The sequence below is a fragment of the Nycticebus coucang genome, chromosome 12, assembly GCF_027406575.1.
Source record: "Nycticebus coucang isolate mNycCou1 chromosome 12, mNycCou1.pri, whole genome shotgun sequence".
Lineage (NCBI taxonomy): Eukaryota > Metazoa > Chordata > Mammalia > Primates > Lorisidae > Nycticebus > Nycticebus coucang.
In genome coordinates, this window is record NC_069791.1 from 38,399,719 (window position 1) to 38,421,238 (window position 21,520).

Consider the following 21,520-nt stretch of genomic DNA (forward strand, 5'->3'; position numbering starts at 1 on the left):
GGTGTGAACTGGGTTTCCCTAATAGCCTGGTATGTGTAAGCAAGCTGAGTTGAGTCTTCTCCTTTAAGAAAACGAAAATCAGGAAAATACCAGAAATTTGTGTGAGATGACCCCACTCCTGCTTTTTGTAGCATTGCCTTTTTGGTCATGTTTGATAGAAACCCATTGTTTTACCTCTCCCAGGCTGCCTGTCCCTAAATCCAACCAGAGTTGGCAAGGCAAAGTAAGACATGACTCTACCACCTGGCCACAGATGATTGGTTCAATGGTAGACACCTGACATAAACTGGGCCAATCAAAATGCTCCCATTCAAATGAGTTTCTGAATGCACTTTCATATAATGGAATGTCAGCTTTGAAGGTGTTGACGGCATCATTTTTCTATCCTGTTGCACTTGAGGCAAAGAAAGTTAAACTGCCGTAAAGTTCTGTAAGAAGCAGAAACAGTCTGAGAGAGAAGATTCTTTACAGAGGTCCTCCACAGTGATTTTATTTTAAAGTCATTCTAGAGGCCCAGCTAAATCTTTGCCATGAGACACTCCAGCATTCTATTAATGAGTTCCTCATTATTATACTTAAGTCGGTGTTAGTAGGTTTCTGTTAGTTGCAACCAAATAGTCCTTGCTTAATTCTTCTGTCTTATCACTAATAGTCTTTCCTTCATATACAGGTCGAATATTTAAAGGAGATATCTCAAAGTGCTAGATTTATAAAAACAAAACAAAACAGAACAAGAATCCAAGTAACTTAAGTGATGGCAGCATTAAGATCCTATGGTATTTTTCTTTTCTTTCCAAGGATTCTCTTGGATTCTTACTTTCATGCCTCTTACAGGAATTTATCCATCAATATGCTCATTTCTCTCTTGGATCTTCCTTTTCTCCTGTCTACAATATCTTTTTCTAAGCTTACAAGATTGATTGACTTATTGATTTTTTTTCTACTCTAAAATGAAAATTTCTCATAAGGGTGCTACCTTGTCAAATGTCTATATATATAATCACTTTCCTCCTGCTGCCAACTATCTTGGAGAGTAAACCACAGTTGGTACATCCACCTACTCAATCGTCCCTTGGACTCTGGCTTCCAACCTCCAACACTAGCCTGGGATTGCTTTCCTCAGTCACTGAATTCAGCATTCTCTATTTTTACTTCCCCTAGAATTTAAAGGTGGTGAACATCTCTTTCCTTTACTTTTTATGACACTGCACCATCTGCGTTCTCTCCAACATGATTCTTCTCTGGTGCCTCTACTAGTGTTTCTACTTCTTTTGGTCTTGAAAGTAGGTATTCTCAGAGATTATATTCTGAGTCCTGCTTTATCTATATAATATTTTCTTAAAGTTTTGTCTTCTTAGGGGTACAGACGCAGAGTGGTGGTGAAAAATGATTTTTTGTGGGATAGATGGTACTAGCTGTGTGACACTATGAAAGTTACTTCATTGCTCTGCGACTTTTCTGCATTATGTGGATAATAATCCTATCTCTCTTATCTAGAATGCTTGCAATGATTCAAAGAGATAATACAAGGGAAACACTCAGCTCAGTGCCTGATCCTTTGTAAAGGGAATGTCAGCAATTATTATTTGTGTGGATCACTGACCCATCTGTATTACTGGCTACCCGCAATCGAGCTTCACCTTGAAGTTCTACCACACTATAAACACAGCTGTCTGGGCCACTTCAGAGCAGTGGTAGAATCATGTAGTGGCTTGATAGAAATTGTGAAATCTCTGAACATTTTGTGGCTCAACAAGGTCAATGGACTTTTAGTAGATCATTAAACATATAAACTTTTTCAAGAGCATTTGGCCGGGGGTGGGCAGCAGCATGTAGCATAACTATCACTTTGTAGTCTCTAGTTTTTCATGAAGTTCTTCCTGGTTAAAAGAATAAACCACAACCACAATGCTGAGGGCACAGCTTATAGCAAGAGGCAAGTGTTGGTTGGGGGAAACACTTTCATGGAACCAGATATTTTTAAAAATATCACTATATACTAATTTACAAAGATCTACTTATTACTGTATGCTTTTACCATAAATTTGACTCAGAATAATTTTTGATATTGAAAGAGTGATAGTTTATGTAAAACATTACAGAGAAGACCATATACTGAATTTACTTACTACAAATACACAGGTGAATGCAGCATATACCATATGTTCTTTATTTTTCTATTTGTCGTTTGGTCTTTGGTACAGTCACTTTTAGTTTAGCAATTATTGATTTTTGAACTCATGCTAATACCTTAATATGAACTTTAGCTACTACTATACTTGAGTAAGTGTTTTTCCTTTATGTAGGCATTGCCTAGCCGTCAGAAAGGTGGATAACACTGAGGTCTTCTACTAGGGAATAGCAAGAGATTAGTAACCAATGTTGCTTCAGGGAAAGGAAAAAATTGGGGAACACAAGTAGAAGGGAGACCTTCAAGGTACATATTTTGAATTTTTGAAATTTAAATGATGTGAGTATATGGCTCAAGTAAACTAACTATACTTAGATAAGCTAATTAATTTTACTAATTAATAAAATTAAATTTAGAGCAATACCAACTATAGAGTTGAATGTATCACAAATTGAAGATATCCTTACTAGTGTAGTAAAAATTAAGAGGATACTTTTAAACACAATTTGTGATGATTAAATTCTATATAAATATTTTCATTCTAGAAAAAAGCTAAAACTTTATCAATGATGCATGAAAACATGTTTTAAAACTTCTTCTTTTTTTTTTTTTTTAAGATAGAATCTCAAGCTGTCATCTTGGGTAGAGTGCCATGGCATCATAGCTCACAGCAACCTCCAACTCTTGAGCTCAAGTGATCCTCTTGCCTCAGTTTTTTCTATTTTTAGTAGAGGTGGGTCTCACTTCCACCCACCTTGGCCTCACAGAGTGCTAGGATTACATGCTCATGCCACCACACCTGGCCTAAAACTTATTTCTTAAGCCATGTAGACCATAGTGTGCTAGAATCAGCTTGTACTGGCTTGCAAGACCTTATTGTTAAGCTTTAGGAATTTCATCAGCTAGTTGTTAGATACAGCCATTATTAAAAATTGAATGTTATAAACTTACAATTAAATAACTGTATAAGTAGTCAAAAGACATCACTTCTAATTGCAGCAGGACTTCTGTAAGTTGCCCACCCAAAGGACTGTACCAAACTGGTCAACATATGGAGATGGTCAACATAGGAACTAGGCCTATTGTACCAATACATTACACGTAGTGGACATAACAGTTCATGAAAATTAGGTCAACTTAAGGAAATGGTCAGTGTAGGGAGGTGGTCAACTATGGAGTGTAGGGAGGTGGTCAACTATCTTCTACATGATATACAGTAGAAGTACTATACTAGTGTGCTACATATCACTTCCCCACTCTGCCTTCATATTGGTAGCTTGAAGTCAGTGATGATGGGGTTATTTACACCATGGAAATAGGCAAATGCTGTAAATAAAGTCTGTCTCTCCCTCTGTCTTCCATGGAGTGCTGTTTGTTAAATTTTACCAGCATATCATTCCATTTATGAGATTATTCTTCACTATATTCTGTGTGAGATTATTCTTCACTATGAATATAGTTATTAGAAGACTTCGTTGACCTAACTCTTTTAGGCTACTAAACTTGGATAATTACTTTTGAGACACAGATCTTTTATTCTGAATTGTTAGTAAAATAATTTATAAAATTCCAGAGGATTAAAGCCATTATATCCACATACATCCTTGCCTTTTATGTCTTTTTGGATGATACAGCTGTATGAACCATAGATGAAGGTAGAGACTTTAGAGTCAGGCTGCCTTGCTTCTAAATCCAACCTCTGTAACTTCATAGTTACTTGATGTTGGGCTTAACTATCTGTAGGCCAGTTTCTTCATCTGTAAAGTAGGGATAACAAAAAGAAATTACCTTCTAGGGTTTTTTTTTTTTTTTTGTAGAGACAGAGTCTCACTGTACCGCCCTCGGGTAGAGTGCCGTGGCGTCACACGGCTCACAGCAACCTCTAACTCTTGGGCTTACACGATTCTCTTGCCTCAGCCTTCCGAGCAGCTGGGACTACAGGCGCATGCCACAACGCCCGGCTATTTTTCTGTTGCAGTTTGGCCGGGGCTGGGTTTGAACCCGCCACCCTCGGCATATGGGGCCGGCGCCCTACTCACTGAGCCACAGGCGCCGCCCCTTCTAGGGTTTTTTGAAAATCAACATTTTTCAGAGTCTGGCACAAAATAAGCCCTATTCAAATGCTATAAAAAGATAAACATCATGCCTGTAATCCTACCACCCTAGGAGGCTGAGGCAGCTGGATTGCCTGAGCAGAGGAGCTCCAGACCAGCCTGAGCAAGAGTGAGACCCTGTCTTTACTAAAAATAGTAAAACTAGCTGGGCCTCATGGCAGTGCCTGTAGTCCCAGCTACTTGGGAGGCTGAGACAGGAGAATCACTTGAGCCCAGTATTTTGAGGTTGCTGTGAGCAAGGCTGATGTCATGGCACACCAGCCTGGTCCAGCAGAATGAGACTCTATCTCCAAAAATAAAAATAAATAATAAAAAGCATGTCACATCTTCAGAATGATGTGACATGCTTAGACTTCTGGTTTAATTCTTCACTACAAAATCTCCATTGCCATATGCTACATGTATTGACATAACTTTTTTCTTCTTGCTTTTCTTTTTTACTGCTAATAAATGTGATAACCAATGTATTTAACTGAGTGGTTTTCATCCTGTGCCCCGAATAGTTACTCTCATTTTTTTCACACACCCATATTCAGAGAACCAAGAATGTCTTCCTGCCTTAGCAATAAAATGTTCTGGGAAGAATGAATCAATTGTATTAGAAATAAGAATTAAGAAATTAGAAATAAGAAATAGATATTAGAAAAAGGGGGCGGGCAGTGCCTGTGGCTCAAGGAGTAGGGCGCCAGCCCCATATACCAGAGGTGGTGGGTTCAAACCTAGCCCTGGCCAAAAACTGCAACAACAACAAAAAATAAATAAATAAAAAATAAAAAAATAAAGGAAGTTTCTAAAAAAAAAAAAAGAAAGAAAGAAAGAAAAAGGTGGGCTGCCTTTCCTATTTTCCAAGTGCACAGATTTCCCAGATACTTGTGGAAAAGAAGATGACAGGAAGTGATTTAGTACAGGGGACACAGCAGATGGGGCAGGCTGCATGGATTCTGCTTCCTTTCATCAGCCATGTGTTTGTGAACAGACTCCTTAACAGCTCTGTGCCTCAGTTTCCACCTCTGAAAATGCAGATAAGAGTACCTGTTCCATTGACTTCTCTTGGTCCTTGGAAGATTTAAATGAGTTACCTTCGAAAACTATTAGATCAGTACCAGTGCACAGAGAGCAATCAATTAATAAAAACTACACAAATTATTGTTATTGTTATTGATTAGACTGTTTCATTGTACCAGTCACTCTGTGTTATTTTGATCAAGTACTCCTAATTTCCTAATTCAATCAAATGACTGGATTTTGAAGTTTAATGAATTTTAAATTCCATTGTAGTCAGAAATAAAAATATTAATAAACATTTAACTTTATAAATTTGAAATACTTTTTTCCTACAATGGCGTTCTTCTGTAAAAGAAACTTACATGATTATTTTGTTTTGCTTTTCCAGATGTAATCACTCCTAATGGCTTGAATGTTAAAAAATTTTCAGCAGTGCATGAGTTTCAAAATCTACATGCCATGTACAAGGCTAGGATCCAAGATTTTGTTCGAGGTCATTTCTATGGGTATGTTTTTTTTATTTTTTTTTATTAGCATTCAATTTTAGGGATCTGTCAATTTTAGGGATCTATCAATTTTAGGATAGAGGGAAAACAGGATTATTGAAGTAGGTGTTTACCTTATCCAGCCCCCTTTTTATTTTAACAAAATTCATGTGTACATCTTGTGGCTGTTGCTTTACTTTATTTGCAACTGTTTTGTTTTGTTTTAGTCATCTGGACTTTGATCTTGAAAAGACTTTGTTCCTTTTCATTGCTGGGAGGTATGAGTTTTCAAACAAAGGTGCTGACATCTTCCTAGAATCCTTATCCAGACTAAATTTCCTGCTGCGGGTAAGCAAGTTCTAGGATGTGACACAGTGCTCATGTAGGGAGGACTTTCTTCTGTGAGAGAGGAAGAACTTTCTGGTTTCTTACATTGTTTTCAAGAGAATATGTGATTTTGAAAACTTAAAATGCTAATTCTTCTAAAAATGCCTTCAGCCTTTCAGTTTCCACGTGTGAGTTATCGTATTGTTTCCTTTGTTGTCAAGAGTATGTTTTTTTAAGAAACCCTGAAGCTTATCTAACAAAATGTTCTATGTTTTATGAAGTTATTAGAATATCCCTTTTTCTCCACATAAGTCTGTGATACATTGGAAAATAAATGAGAAATTGAACAAATGGAGAGCAAAGTAGCACTTTAAAAAGGAAAAAAAAAAAACTGTGGAGCTGTGGCTTGGGTGTATGACAGACAACTGGTGCCCTAATACTGAACCCTGGGGTTACAGTTAGTCATCTAATCACAGGCAGGTCACGCCGTCAACAGGCTCCCCCACCTGCAGCCAGCCTGCAGGGTAACATGTGCCACGTGGCTGACAGCCACACACAGCAGCACTAACTACAGAACAAGCAGACACATGCAAACTCTGTTCCTCCAACTCCCAGCCCTGCCTCCTCTCCAAGAGTCTGTTAAACTAGGAATGGCCCACCACATGAAAGCATGAAGGAGGGAAAGGAAGCTCTTACTTTTACAACATGTGGAATCATTTTTTGCTCATGTAGGTGGGACTTCAAATGTGACTATGTTCCAAACTAACCCATCATTAAAACATGGCCAAAGCATAATAGAAAAATGGTACCGTATCATAGCTATTCATTGAAGTTATTGGTTTATATTCTAATCACAATACATAAAAATGTAGAATAATACATAGTAGGAAAATATTCATAGGAGATTAGAATTTCAACCTTACTGAGATACTAAGATAATGTAAACTTTCCTAAGCCCTGTACTACTCTTTAGTCAAATTTTTACCTTGGACATAGATTTATCTTTATCAAATCAAAGCAGACATTGTACCAAGTAGGCTAAAAGGTTTACTAACAACACATTAACAAGGAAGCAGTAAATTAATAAAAACCCAAGTCTACAAATAAGAACTGAAAGCCAAAAAAATTCTTCTGGAATAATCTTATTTTGTTTTTTAATACATGTATGCATTCATTCAATGGATTTATAAAGAGATTCACAACTATATCAAACACTTATCATGTTTAGGGACATTACTAATAATTTGATTCATATAATTATTAAATATTCACTTTAATTTTAGTTGTGAAGAAAAAAAACTATTGCTATTATACTAGACATCAAAGATAACCACAATACTTGGAGAAGTTAATAGAAGGCATTCTCTTTCTATATAGTGCATTTAGTCTTTGATAGCACATTGGCTGTTCCTGGAGTGAGTTTCCTGTTTGTGACTTACACTGATTTCCTCAGTGTAAGGGCAGAAGCCTTAAACAAGATAGTAAGGTGCCCCATAGTCAGGAAATAGTCTGTCATTTACAGAATAAATGAACATTCATATGTTCATGTTTAAGTGATTTTATGCTTTCATCTCCACAGCTGATTAATATGCTACTTCTTTCTGAGAGATTCTAGACTAATGATATTTGTGGGAAGAGGGAAAGAAAACATTGATTTTGGAGTAAAAAATACAGCCGTTTATATCTCAGCTTTGCCACTAACCTATTATAGGAGCTCAAAGTTCTTACCCTCTCATGCTTGTCTTGATGTTAATAAAAGGAGGAAAGCAATAGCTATCATACACAGTTATTATGAGGACTAGATTAAAATGTGCATTTAAAACACCCAGCGCAGAGCCGGCTTCACCCAAAGTATTGAGAATATGCTTGTTCCTTGAGAATATGCTTGTTCCTTTATTACTAAAAGCCAAACTGCAGCATCATAATAATCAAGACATTAACAGAGAGATGGAAATGATCTATTTGTGCAAATCAATGCAAGTGAGCTAAAAATAATTTAAAAAGAACAAACCAAAACTAAACCCTTATTAAATTTCCAATCTGAAAGTTCTTTAGACTTTAGATTTTTCTCTTGTAATATTAGTTTTCATTTAAGTAGTAATATTTTTTAATTACAGAGAAGCACGGTGATATCCATAGCACTTGTTACATATTTTAGATAATCCATCAAAATATTTTATGTATGAATTTGCCAACTTGTTAATTGACAAATGTTTAGTGAAATCCAGATTTAGATTAAAATATCTGAAAAAGTCTCAGGAATAATTTCTCTGTGAATCATAAATAGACTGTCTTAATCTAATGATATCTTAAAACACAACTTGTCAAAGTTTAAGGACCATGTGCTACACTTTTTTTTATTTTTGATCATTGACTTTGTTGTGTTTTCTAATCCCTCATCAGATGCACAAAAGTGATGTCACGGTGGTGGTGTTTTTCATCATGCCTGCCAAGACAAATAATTTCAATGTGGAAACCCTAAAAGGACAGGCAGTGCGAAAACAGCTATGGTAATCTAACATCCTGAGAATGTTCTCAAGTGATAAGTGTAAATGGATTTTTTTAAAGTGCACAATCTCTGTTGTATATATTTTTTTCTTTACGATTATTACAGTATAAATACTACTTGGCTCTCTACTCATCGTGCTACCATGTTAGATTGTGTAACGTCTATAACATTATAGATGTTATATGAACTTGGAGATGAGCTACCTTCTGAAGAAATCTTTAAAGAGAAGTCAAAAAATATTTTAAACTTTCTAGTGTTGAAATTTAAAAACATATGCCAAAGTAAAGAGATTGGTACAATGATTCCCTGCATACTCACAGCTCAGATTCAGCAATTATCAACTAAGTCCCATCCTGTACATTTACACCCCTGTCTACCCCACCCTCCTGCTCTCTATCCTACTCCCATTATTATCAAGAAAAAAAGTCTAAGCTCTTTGGGCTGTTCAGGGTGTTCTGTGAAAAGCTCTGGAGACTTGAACCAAGCCAAATTGGCAAATACTTAAATAATAGAAGCAGCTATAAAAGAGAGATCTGTGATTTCAAAGAATGTCAAAGCAACAGTATTGTCCTAACAAATCAAAGTTAAAAATTGTGATACTGTTCAAATTGTAGATCTTTCCATTCCGAACAGGGACACTGTACATTCTGTGAAGGAAAAGTTTGGGAAAAAACTCTATGATGCATTATTAAGGTAGGTGCTTGAAATACTATTCAAACTGGACAGTTCAGACACTACATTATAAACTCAGACACTATAATGTATATTTTGTTCCAAATATAAAGGAATTACTAGTCTTTGAAGATGTGTTAAGTCATGTGAGCAATATTTTATTATTCATTTGACAAAACTTGTAAACAGCTTATAGAAATGAGGACACATTTATATTTGCAGGCAGTTTCTAGTTCAGTAGGGAACTCATTAAGGGGTGATGGGTCATCCTGAAGTCAAGGAAGATTTCATGAGACTATGTCAAAATATATATTGATGTAATATATATTAAATATGTATGTATTTATTAAAGCATTATTAAAATAAGTAAAATATATAACTTAGATGCTCAGGAAGCACTGAATTGGTGCCAACTGTTTTTGTTATTATTAATATTGTTTTCCCCACAGAGGTGAAATTCCTGACTTGAACAGTATTTTGGATCGAGATGACTTAACAATTATGAAAAGAGCCATCTTTTCAACACAGGTAATAAGGAAAAAAGTGCCTCCCATTTCTGATAATTATTAAAATCAATCTAAATCAATATTTCAATTTATTGAAATGTGCTATTTTGGAACATTTTTAGACGTAAGAGCTAGAAGAAACATTTTCATATAGTCAAATTATGAGTTTGTATTTTTCCATGAGTGATTTTAAGGGCTCCTTTTAAAAATCTCATGAAACTGCAAGAGGAAGAGTTAATGGTAGGACCACATCTATGGAGCATATTTCAAGGGTACAAGTCAAATCTATCAAGTATAGAACACAAATGTCTTAACGCTGTGATTAAGTAAATGAGGTGAAAGCTATGTTAATCAGTAGGATGTAAGCATGCCAGTTTGTACAAATAACACATTGAATCCCAGAAAGGCATAAATGTATTCGTGATCTATGTATATATGACTTAATAAAAAAAAAACTCATGAAATGTCTTTCTATTCACAAAATTCTTTTGAAACCAGTATATCCAATTGAAAAACTGTGTATAGTGTAATAATAACAAAAATGTTCTAAATACTTCCATAATTATAGAATTTGAATGACAACAGAGGAAAAGTGAATGTGTGTCAGTCAAGTAATATTACTGCAAAAAAGGTAACACAAATCTGTTAGGCTTGCACCAAAACTCTTGTTTCAACAATGAGGTGTCAGAGGGGGGCACAATGGTTCACGCCTGTAATCCCAGCACTCCGAGAAGCTGAGACCACTGGATTGCTTGAGGTCAGGAGTTTAAGACCAGCTTGAGCAAGAGCAAAACCCTGTATCTACTAAAAATAGAAAAATTAACCGGGCATTGTGGCAGGTTGCTGTAGTCCCAGCTATTTGTGAGGCTGAGGCAGGAGGATTGCGTGAGCCCAAGAGTCTGAGGTTGCTGTGAACAAGGCTGACACAACAGCACTCTAGCCCAGGCAACAGAGTGAGACTCTGTCTCAAAAACAAAAAAAAAGTACCAAGTACTGGGGGATATCCCTACTAGAAGAAACTTGTAAAATTCATCTTGAGTCAGGCTTTCAGGACACTCTTATATTCCAAGTAAGTTCCAGAAGCAGTCATGAAATCCAAGCCTTTCATATAGTGGCTGCAGGTGACAAACAAATGCTTCAGGTATTCACAGTAGAGGAAGGAAATTCTCCAGCCCATTATCTTGAAACACACAAAACTTAGTCATCGTCATTCCTGTCATCTCAAAACACTGATGGCATAAAGCTTGGGTGAAATGTCAAGCAAGGACCTGTTGTTGCAATTAGTCACACTTATTAATTCTTTCTGCAACTGACATTTCTTTCCCTCTCATACAGCGACAGTCTCTGCCCCCTGTGACCACTCACAACATGATTGATGACTCCACGGATCCCATCCTCAGCACCATTAGACGGATCGGACTTTTCAACAACCGTGCCGACAGAGTCAAGGTAGAGCTAATTGTGTCTGGAGGGCGCTTCAATATTATATAGAATATATTTTTGAGAATTTATTAGAAGGCTCCCTTCATTGTTTTGACATCTACCAGAAATATTTTAGGTATTTCTAGGAAAAAAGATACTCTTATCTTGGGTAATTAGAGAATAATGAATATTTTGCTATCATTCTTGAAAAACTGAACCATATTCATGGTTTTAAATTATAATCCTGGCATTTAATTTCATGGTACAGTACTGTCCAGTAAGCATAAGGAAATGACTTCATTTTTAATGATGCCAATATATGCTAAGAAGTACTTAGAATAAAGGAATTACTGATATTAACATGAATTGTGTTTGTTTTCTTTCTGATAAAGTTCAACAGTAGGGTGTAAAATGAGAAACTTCTAGTTACAGAGATGAGGCTAATGATCTTCTTATGTAATTTTCTTTTGACTGGTCTTTCTGCGATAACTAGGTACAGTGTTAGTTGCTGAGGGCATTTATATGAACAAATGTTTCTGCCACTGTGGAGCTTAATCTCCAAGATGTCAGACATGAAAGAGCAAAGAATAAAAACAGAAAACTATCTTAGAAATAAGGCAGGATAAATATTCAGAATGGTACAAAGAACACATGATACACTATTAAATAACACCAGCAATTTATAAACTATTCTATCCTGTTATCCTATTTATTTCAAGCACACACACTCTTATTCACTGTCTTGGGTCATAGAATTATGAGCACTTTTTTATTTTCTAGTTTGTCTTTCTGTATATCTGAAATTTCTCCACCTAACACAGCTCCTGTAGTAAGTAAGCAATATTCCTCAAAATGCAGGAATGTGTCTATCAAGGGTGCACCACCCCTCACAGTTTTTAGTAGGATTAGATCCAGAGAGACTTGTACCCCACAGCAGAGCATGCCAGCACTGACTTAGCTCCATTCTGATACACTTTACCCTGTTCCTTCTCAATTTTTGTCTCTTAGAAAGATAAGAATAGGGGGCAAGGAAGGCCTCTTAGTTCCCTGCGGAGTTCTGTTTTTCTCAGAAACTTTATGTCATACTTCCATCTGTAGATCTGCCCCTGAGGATACGTCTGATAACTGGCACATGTTATATACAATAAAAATACAGATGGAAGGGAGAGTTGGGAGAGAGTGAAGAAAAAGAGAGATGGGTCATGAGGCTGGCAATGGTTGCTTCTCTTGGTTGCTCTTGGGAAAACAGAGGCTGGAAGGCCCCTTGAAATGGGGAGCTCTGAACCAGGAATGTCTTGCCAATGCATGTTTAAAATAAAATTTTTTTTATATCAGTGAAACCACTTTCCAGGCATGAACAAATACATTATTTCCTAAGTATATTAAATACTTTCATCCCTTTGTGTCTTTCTGAAATACTCTTATCTGTCACTCTAACAATCCCTTTGGGATCTAACCTAAAAGTCATTATTTCCTTGCACCCTTCTTTACTATACACTTCTCTCCAGATACCAAGAGGTATATATCTACTGCCATCATGGGATTGTCACATTAAATTATATTTTTGAAGGATTTGCTTATGCATTTCTCTAGGAAGACAGTGAGATACATGAGACAGCAGCAGTCATGTCTGGTATATGAGGTATGACAGTTAAGTTTGCAAATTCATCCTGGAAAAAGTGCAACATACCTCATTGCTGAATATCACCATGGTCACCTTTGAAGCACTCCCCTGAAGTATACACCAATGCCAGCACCCAGTCCGCCCTTCAAAGCAATTCTGAAACTCTTTTTCTGGAATGATCATCAGAGCTGTCATCTTACGGCACACAAAAGCATGCAACAATAATGAACGCCACTCAGCAAGACACTGCCGCACATCTGTATGAACAGAGCTGGGAGACGCTGCAATGCCCAAGTTATGACCTGAACAAGTGCTGACAAGCTGTCAAGGAAAACACACGATGGGAAGTTCACGAACTAATTGTCAGACCTTCGTAAGATGACAGCTCTGATGGTCCTTCCAGAAAAAGAGTTCCAAAATTGCTTTGAAGGGTGGACTAGGCACTGGTGTCAGTGCACACTTCCCACGGGGAGCACTTGGAAGGTGACTGGAGCAATACTCAGCAATGAGCTATGTGGCACTTTTTCTAGGAGGAGTTCATGAACTTAATTGTCAGACTTCGTGTGTGTGTGTGTGTGTGTGTGTGTGTGTGTGTGTGTGTGTGTGTGTGTGTGGTTTCTGTTCCGGTCCTCTGAGAAGCAGATGCCAAGTCAGGATGGCTGTGCAAAGGACTTAGCAGGGGAAATGCGGGTGAGGGGTAAAGCAGTTGGAAGCCAGAGCAGGTGGGGAGACGCAGGTCAGATAGCCGTGAAGAGCCAGCAGGAAGGGCCGGAGACCGCAGCCCAGTTCTAAAGTGTCTCGGCTTTTCTTTTTCTTCGTCTCTTTCTGTCTTTCTTTCTCTCTTTCTTTGCAGAAAAGAAAAGTCGAGTGTACTGAACAAAAACTAGAACCAATAAAAATTAGCAAATAGACAAAAACTGCGTAGCACTTGTAGCAGCAGCAGCGGCACTTGCAAATGACCCACAGAGGGGAAAAGCAGTGTTCCAAGACCACTCAGCATGGCTTGTCAGTTCATGGCAGAAAAAAATACAACACACACACTCACGTGTATACACACAGAAAGGAAAACAAAAATAGTTTTCAACAGTACAGTCAATCTACAGCTAACACACATTCAGAATTATTTTACAAAGCTTCTTTTCTTTTTTAATTTCAAAATACTAAGGGGGTACAAATGTTTTGTTACATAAATACCTTTTCTAATGCTTAAGTTGTACCCACCACCCTAATAGTGTTTGTCGTACCTGACAGGCATTCCCTCCTCCCGCTCCTTGATTTCCTATGACCCTTCCACGTCTTTGTGCCCATCAGTTAGCTCCCAATTATTAGAGTGCACCTGTGGTATTTGCTTTTCCATTGCTGAGATACTTTACTTAGGATAATGGTCTCCAGTTTCACCCAAATTGCTGCAAAAGACATCATGAGCTTCCTTTCTTAATACAAAGATATCTAGTTTTTGTGTCTTCGTGTAAGACAATTTACTGTTGACTAATTTGAAAATAAATATATTACTACATACGACTTTATCCTCTGTTCAACAACCATGTCATTCTTTTTTACCTTTATGTTTACCTGCCACTTACCAAAAGTTTCAGGTTAGCAGAAAGATGAGTGCCTTGTTCTATGGGCGATTGAATGCACCAGTTTTAATAAGGATTCCTTTTCATAGGGATAGGAATTCCCCCGGCAAAAGTCACCCATTAAAGGAATCAGCTGTTCAGCAGAAATGGGTTTGCACTTGCACTTGTCTCTGCCAGTGCTATAGGCATAAGAGCAGCTGCTGTGATAGATCCAGAGGGGAGGCAGTTGGGGTTGTCAGTCAAGATCACCAGGGCTAGGATCTCTTGAAGGAAATCTGAGCTGTATTTCCAGGACCTCCAGGTCTATAAGGAAGGCATCAGGCTAAGTCCTGAAAGACTGTGATCACACTGTCTGGTTTTAAATCCCTGCCACTTATTCCATTTGTAAGTTTTCTTAATTCTCTGTGCTTCAACATTCTCATCTGTAAATGGTGATAAAATAGCCCCACCTGCATAGAATTGTAAGGATTAAATACAAAATAGGTGCTGCACTTAACACAGGACCTGCCATGCAATGTATAATGTATAATAAATATTAGCTTTTGTTAGTACTTGGCACGTGATGATGCTCAGTGATTTTTGGAAGAGAGGTGAATAGAGTTAAGAGGAGAAGTAGGTTTATTTTTGCCTGCATGATTTGATGTTTTATAAAACAGATGGTATGTTAGCTAGATGTCCATAGGTGAGCAGGAGTTCATCATGCAGATAATAGGAGAGAGGGCTGGCCAGGGAGAGAAAAAAGTAGATGAGAAGCACATGACCTGTGTAGGGAAAAAAGAGGTGGATATTTGTATCACACAAAGTATGTTTATGCGGTTAAAGTCACGAATATTTTTAAATGTTCATTTATTATGATCAAAAGGCAACCACACACTCCAAAAAAAGAAATAAAAGTACAGTACCTTCTTAACATGTAGTATACAGTCAAAGCAGCATGAGAAACTTTCATCTATTCAGAGTTAGGTGTATTACTTTATAAAGAGAATTCCTTTCAAAGTTGACAGTAACATAGGCCTATACTAATATAAGTACCTATTTGATCACCTGCTTATTTTTAGAACTCTATAGAGTGGTTCTTAACTCTCAGAATACATTAACACATTTTTGATGTTAGTGCCGTATTTGTGGGGTGTTTTTTTTAATTGTTGGGGATTCATTGAGGGTACAAGAACCAGGCTACCCTGATTGCATTTGTTAGGTAAAGTCCCTCTTATGATTGTGCCCCATTGCCAAGAGGTGTGTCACACTCCACAAACCTAGGAGATTATTTTGAATTTGAATTTATCTAAGGTCCTGCCTTAGCAATGTGGTTTGGGGAGGAAAAGCGCAGACTGCAGATTTAAAGCCCTGACCCTGAGCTTTGGGAAAGCAAACTAACTTCCTGGAACCTTGTTTTGCTTCTGGGATAAATAAAAGAGTCAAACAAGTTTCTGTTGTTGTTGTACTGAGTTTCGTTTTCCCTGTTGAGCCAGGGCCTGCTGTGCCCAGGTGATCTGCTGGGGACTTCCATATAAAGGATCTCATTTAATCCTTTCTATAACCTGGAACTGACCGCTAACATCCCCTCCTCATCCCTGGGCTTCTGGCAATTGGCTTTTTTAGGGCCAGAACAGCTGTTTTCTTATTTTAATGGTGCTGTCATTCTGTTTGGCTGGGGACACAACAAGTGAGCCATGGCGTTTTCACATTCCAAAAGGGGCTTTGGAGAGTGCAACGGTTCCTAAGCTTGGAAATGCCAAAGTAGGCACAATGCTTTGCAAATCCCCCTTTCTGGTTCTTTGTGAAGGGAATTGGCAGTCTGATGACTCCCCAGATACACTATCTGTGTCTTTTGTCTCTTTTTGTAGTTCAGTACTTTGCACATAATAGGAGTTCAAATCATGTAGAGGAAGATATTTCATCCACTTTTACTTTGAAATGTTGTGACTCTTGTAGCTTTGGGTAAATACGTTTTATTTCTTGGGTAGCTTTGGGTAAATCATTTTATTTATCCTATTTGTAGGTCTACTGAGATATAACCAATGTTTATAACATTGTTATAAATCAATGAATTAAAACTCTCCACTAAAATGAAGCCTTCAGATGATTTTCTATTTTAATACTTGGATTATAATGTGATAAAATCAATTTAAGATATGTAATTCAATGGCCCTCTTTTGTCTTAGCTTTTTTCTAAAATTAGGAACATCTCCCCTTAGGCTGTACCTGCCACAGGGGAATCAACTTTCAACTTAAGTTTGGAGGAAACAAACATCCAAACTATAGCATATGTATAAAAGGTTGTACAGATGTTGTTATGATTATTGTCAATATCCTATCCAAATTAGGATTTTCTTCAAGATATTTTCTTTGGAAGAATATGTACTTACTTCAGAAATAAAACATGAGAAGTGTAGAGTGCCTGTTACATAACAGTTTGTCTTCTTTCTCTTTCCGTTTCTTTCTAGAACAATTCAGTTTTAGAGCCATTAGGTGGGGCAACACAAGGTAGGTGCCTGCACTAGAGCAGGGAGGAAGCCGTGATCATCCAGGGGAGGCGTCACATCCCCAGCAGGGTGGGAAAGCTCCACGCAGTGGGGACCAGCTTGAAGCAGGGTGTCGGGGGCCAGAGTGGGATGAGAAGAGCATCGTGTGATCCAGTGAATGGCATGGAGAAGAGATTGACTCAATAAGTTACAAATTAAAGATAATGGAAACCAGGAGTAGGTGGATGTGCATGATTGTGTTTGTCTGTGTGTGTGTGAGAGAGAGAGAGAAGGGTTGTGTGAGTGTGTCTCTGTGAATGTGTGCGTATTCTTTATATCCATCCAGTGAGAGGGCTTGGGGGAGATAACAGCCAGGTAACAATAAACACACCTAGCAGCCAGGTCTTGCTTTCTAAAGACCATTCTTTGCTAAAAGGAACCAGGACTCCCTTGGAGAAATGACTGACTCTAGACCAGTGACAGGTCAAATATGAGATGAGACTGGAACTTCCTGTGTCAAAATCAAAGAAATGCTCAAGGAACAATGGAGGCCTGTTAAACGTAGGCAGAAACCTGGAAGGGGCTCCAAGGGCCAAATAACAGACCAATTTCAGTATTGAAGCAAATAAGGATAGTAATGAAGTAGAATGCACTGAATAACATAGGAAACCATAAGCTCAATATAGATACTGATTAATTAGAAGTCTAATTAGGAGTGGGGTATTTTTGTTAGCTTCAGAATAACCTCCCCCGATATTCATTAATGATAGCAAGGGGAAAAAAGAGTGATTTTACTGAGAAGAAACCGAATAGACATAGCTGTAATCAAGAGATCAAAGTAAATATCATCAGTATGAGAAAAATATAAATGCTATACCACTTGATAAAGTGCCATAAGAAGACAACAGCATCACTTCTGTGATATGTCTGCCAAAGATGTATAACCTGGATATAGTCATGATGAAGCATAAGAGAAACCCAAATTGAGAAGCATATTACAAAATAACTAGAGTCTTCAAAAATGTTAAAGTGAAAGAAAGCCCACACACCCTTCCAAACAGAAGGAGATGAGAGGGATGTGGCAACTGAAAGCAATATGTACTTTTGAACTGGATCCTTTGGTTTAAGGAACAACTATTTGAACCATTGGAGAAACTTGAATGTATTTTAAGATTAAATGGTAGTGATGTATCAGATTAATTTCCTGATTGTTGTGATTACATGTGGTTATGTAAGAGAATGTTCTTGCCTATGGGAAAGATACATTAAGTTCTTGGGGATGGTGGATATCAAATCAATAACTTACAAATGGTTCTGGAAAAATACTAACTCTCTTCATATTATACTTGGAACTTTTCTGTAAAATTTAGAATTCTCAGTACTTTTAAATCAAATTTTATTTATTTTTAACAACTACTTAGATATGGGCAAGGCTGAGAGATGGTCTAATAATAGCTCAGTGAGAACTGTGGTAAATAGGAGAAATAGGAATTCATTCACCTGGTTACAAGTTAAATGGCTGCACTATTCATGACTTTGTAATTCTAGCTATTTTCCCTCGTCTCTGCCTTTGCAGACTTGTAGTGTCATTACAGACAGTGTGGTCCCAGAACTGGCTCATACTACAGCACACAAGAGCTAACTGTTAAATTTTCAGAAATTTTGTGAGACACTTTCAAACACAGCTATAGTTAAACATTAAATTATATAAATCAATTATATTTTTAAAAAATAATGCTTAAAATCTACCTCATCCAATTGTTTACTACCTGTTACTATTTCCTATACTCTTGAGGCTATTTTTGTGTGTTGTATCCGCATAGTCAGATGCTCAATAATGGTGCAAATGCTCTATAGTAATGCATGTGCTCTATAATGGCGCAGATGCTCTGTAATGGTGCATATGGTCTGTAATGGTGCAGATGCTCTGTGATGGTGTAGATGCTCTGGGGTGGTGCAGATGCTGTATAATAGTGCAGATGCTCTATAATGGTGCAGATGCTCTGTGATGGTGCAGATGCTCTAGGGTGGTGCAGATGCTCTATAATGGTGCAGATGCTCTGTGATGGTGCAGATGCTCTACAGTGGTGCAAATGCTCTATAGTAATGCATGTGCTCTATAATAGTGCAGATGCTCTATAATGGTGCAGATGGTCTGTGACGGTGCAGATGCTCTAGGATGGTGCAGATGCTCTGTAACGGTGCAGATGGTCTGTGACGGTGCAGATGGTCTGTGATGGTGCAGATGCTCTGTGATGGTGCAGATGCTCTATAATGGTGCAGATGCTCTGTGATGGTGCAGATGCTCTGTGATGGTGCAGATGCTCTGTGATGGTGCACTACTTCTCTCTTCATCTCCCAATTCAGTGGTATCACGTTGTAATTAACAACAGTGGGAGCATTTGTAGGGTGAAATAGGTAAACACTACAAATCATGGCTTGATTTACTGTGCATTGATTTCTGGACTTAAGAAAGTGATGGAGAAATATTAATAATGCAGGTTAAACTTTAAGGTGTGCTGTGTCTATAGCCTTTGTATTGTGAATGGCACAAGCTATTTTTCAGCATTAAGAAACGAATATCCAGCTTAGCAAATAAGTCACTTGTGTCATGAAGAATCTGTAAAGTTCTGACCTATGTCTCTGTTATTTCACTTTCCTTTACTCATTAACAAAGGAAATCAACCCACATTTATGTCAGAGCTACACTCAGTCATCATTTGAAACCATAAGTGGGTTATGAATAAAAGACTTTTACAAAAAATATTTTTTAAAAAGCATTTTGTGAGAATTGACTATGTAGAATTCACAAGGAATATTGCATGTATACATTTTAATGGATTTTACTTTTAAGAGCAGTTTTAGGTTCACAGTAAAGTTGAGCAGAAAGTATAAAGAGTTTCCATTTACCCCCCAGGGATACACAGCCTCCCCATTATCAACATTCCCCGCCCCAGTGGTAAATTTATTACAAGGATGACCTACATGAACACATCATTACCCCAAATACAGTTTACATTAAAGTTCCCTCTTAGCTTTGTACATTCTGTGGATTTTGCATAATAACATGCATTCATCATTAAAGTGGCATGCAGAATAGTTTCACTGCCTTAAAAACCCTCTGTAATCTGCCTATTCATCACTCACACTTCTGTAAACCCCCGGTAACCACTGAACTTTTTGCTGACTCCATAGTTTTCCTTTTTCCAGAATGGCACATAGTTGGAATCGTATGTTACATAGCCTTTTCAGGTTAGCCTCTTTCACTTAGTAATGTGCACTTAAGTTTCTCCTATGTCTTTTTGTGGCTTGACAGCTCATTTTGTTTGAGCGCTGAATAGCAGCCTGTTGTCGGGGTTTGCCAGTCTACTTGTCCACTCACCTACTGAACGACACCTGGGTTGCGCGTGCTGGTTTTTTGTGTACATATTTTTTATTATTTGGAAATTGTATGCTATATATTATTCATATCACCAAAATTTAAGATAAATTTATGTGTGGATATGTATGTATGCTTCAGTTTCTCAGTCCTTAAATTCTTCCCAGCACCCACTGCTTACAGACTATGATAAATACTATGGCTTTTACTCTGAGTGAATGGAAAGCTGCTGAAGGATTTTGAGGGGGCGAGTGATTGGCATTTTCAAAGGATCACTCCAGATCGTGCTGAGTAGAGATCCTAGCAGAATAGAAGTAGGGAAGAGGAGGCAGTGACATATAGGTGAGAGAGGAAGGGGCTTGGGTGAAGTCCTCCAGCATGACCTATCCAGATGAAATTTCTACAACATATTTCCCATCTCTCCATTCTGTTTCACTTGGATAACTCAAACTGAGCCATGTGAGAGTGAATTGTGAGGTAGGTTCCCTCTTTCCTGCTCAAGCTGGGAACACAATGATAAGTAAGACAAGAGTCAGCAATTAGAGAACCACGTATAATCTTTTTTTTTTTTTTTTTTTACGTATAATCTTTATTACAGATAGAAGCTAAGTTAGAGAGTATTGTAGTTTAATGTGAGAGCAAAAATGAGCATACTAACTCCCTAGCTTGTATCTAAGCCATGGGCTGTGAGGGTAAGGGGAAATTTATACTTTCTCCTGAAAGTTCCCCAGAAGATCAACTTACAATTCAGGCAGATTAATAAAAGAAAGAGGTCTGTTGCCAAGTGCAGGAGGAGAATCACAGAGTGATTACCCAGTATCCCAGGGGGCGCATGGTATTTTTATACCTCCTTTTCAGAGGGAGTGTGGGTAATTCTGTTTAGGAGCAATAAATGGTTGCTAGGGAGGACAAGCAGATACTTGGGAGAATGAAACCGTGGGGGTGGGGAAAACAGATTGACGTATAAATTAACCTGAGAGACAGGTAGTATGTCTAACATGATTTGGGCCAGGTGTGGTTGGTAGCCTTCTTGATTTTCTTTCCTACCACATAGTGAGATAATAGGGAAGGGAAGTCCAGTGTTCTTTTCATGGGTCAGTCTATTTTATATAAATAGAGGGAAAGTCCTTCCAATAGCTTTTTACCTTGAAACCTTTATTTCAAAATATTCTTTATACCAAGAGTCATATTTTGGGGTGAAATTTCCTGAGCTCCTTCAGGACTTCAAGAAAAGTGGGAAAGTTAAGTCTCCTTTTACAGAAGGGTGAGAGGAGAAAAAAAATCCTATAAAACAAGATTTG

The 21,520-nt window shown here is 37.7% G+C and overlaps 1 protein-coding gene across 4 annotated transcripts in view; it reads left to right on the forward strand.

Moving 5' to 3' along the window:
- GYS2 (glycogen synthase 2) overlaps positions 1–21,520 on the forward strand; it is a 95,098-nt gene that overhangs the window by 65,456 nt on the left and 8,122 nt on the right. For all 4 annotated transcript variants that reach the window (XM_053555615.1, XM_053555614.1, XM_053555611.1 and 1 more), the window contains 6 exons: positions 5,639–5,756; positions 5,963–6,083; positions 8,466–8,572; positions 9,205–9,264; positions 9,693–9,771; positions 11,085–11,198. In XM_053555615.1, the coding sequence (XP_053411590.1) occupies positions 5,639–5,756; positions 5,963–6,083; positions 8,466–8,572; positions 9,205–9,264; positions 9,693–9,771; positions 11,085–11,198 (599 nt within the window). The remainder of the gene's footprint in view (positions 1–5,638; positions 5,757–5,962; positions 6,084–8,465; positions 8,573–9,204; positions 9,265–9,692; positions 9,772–11,084; positions 11,199–21,520) is intronic.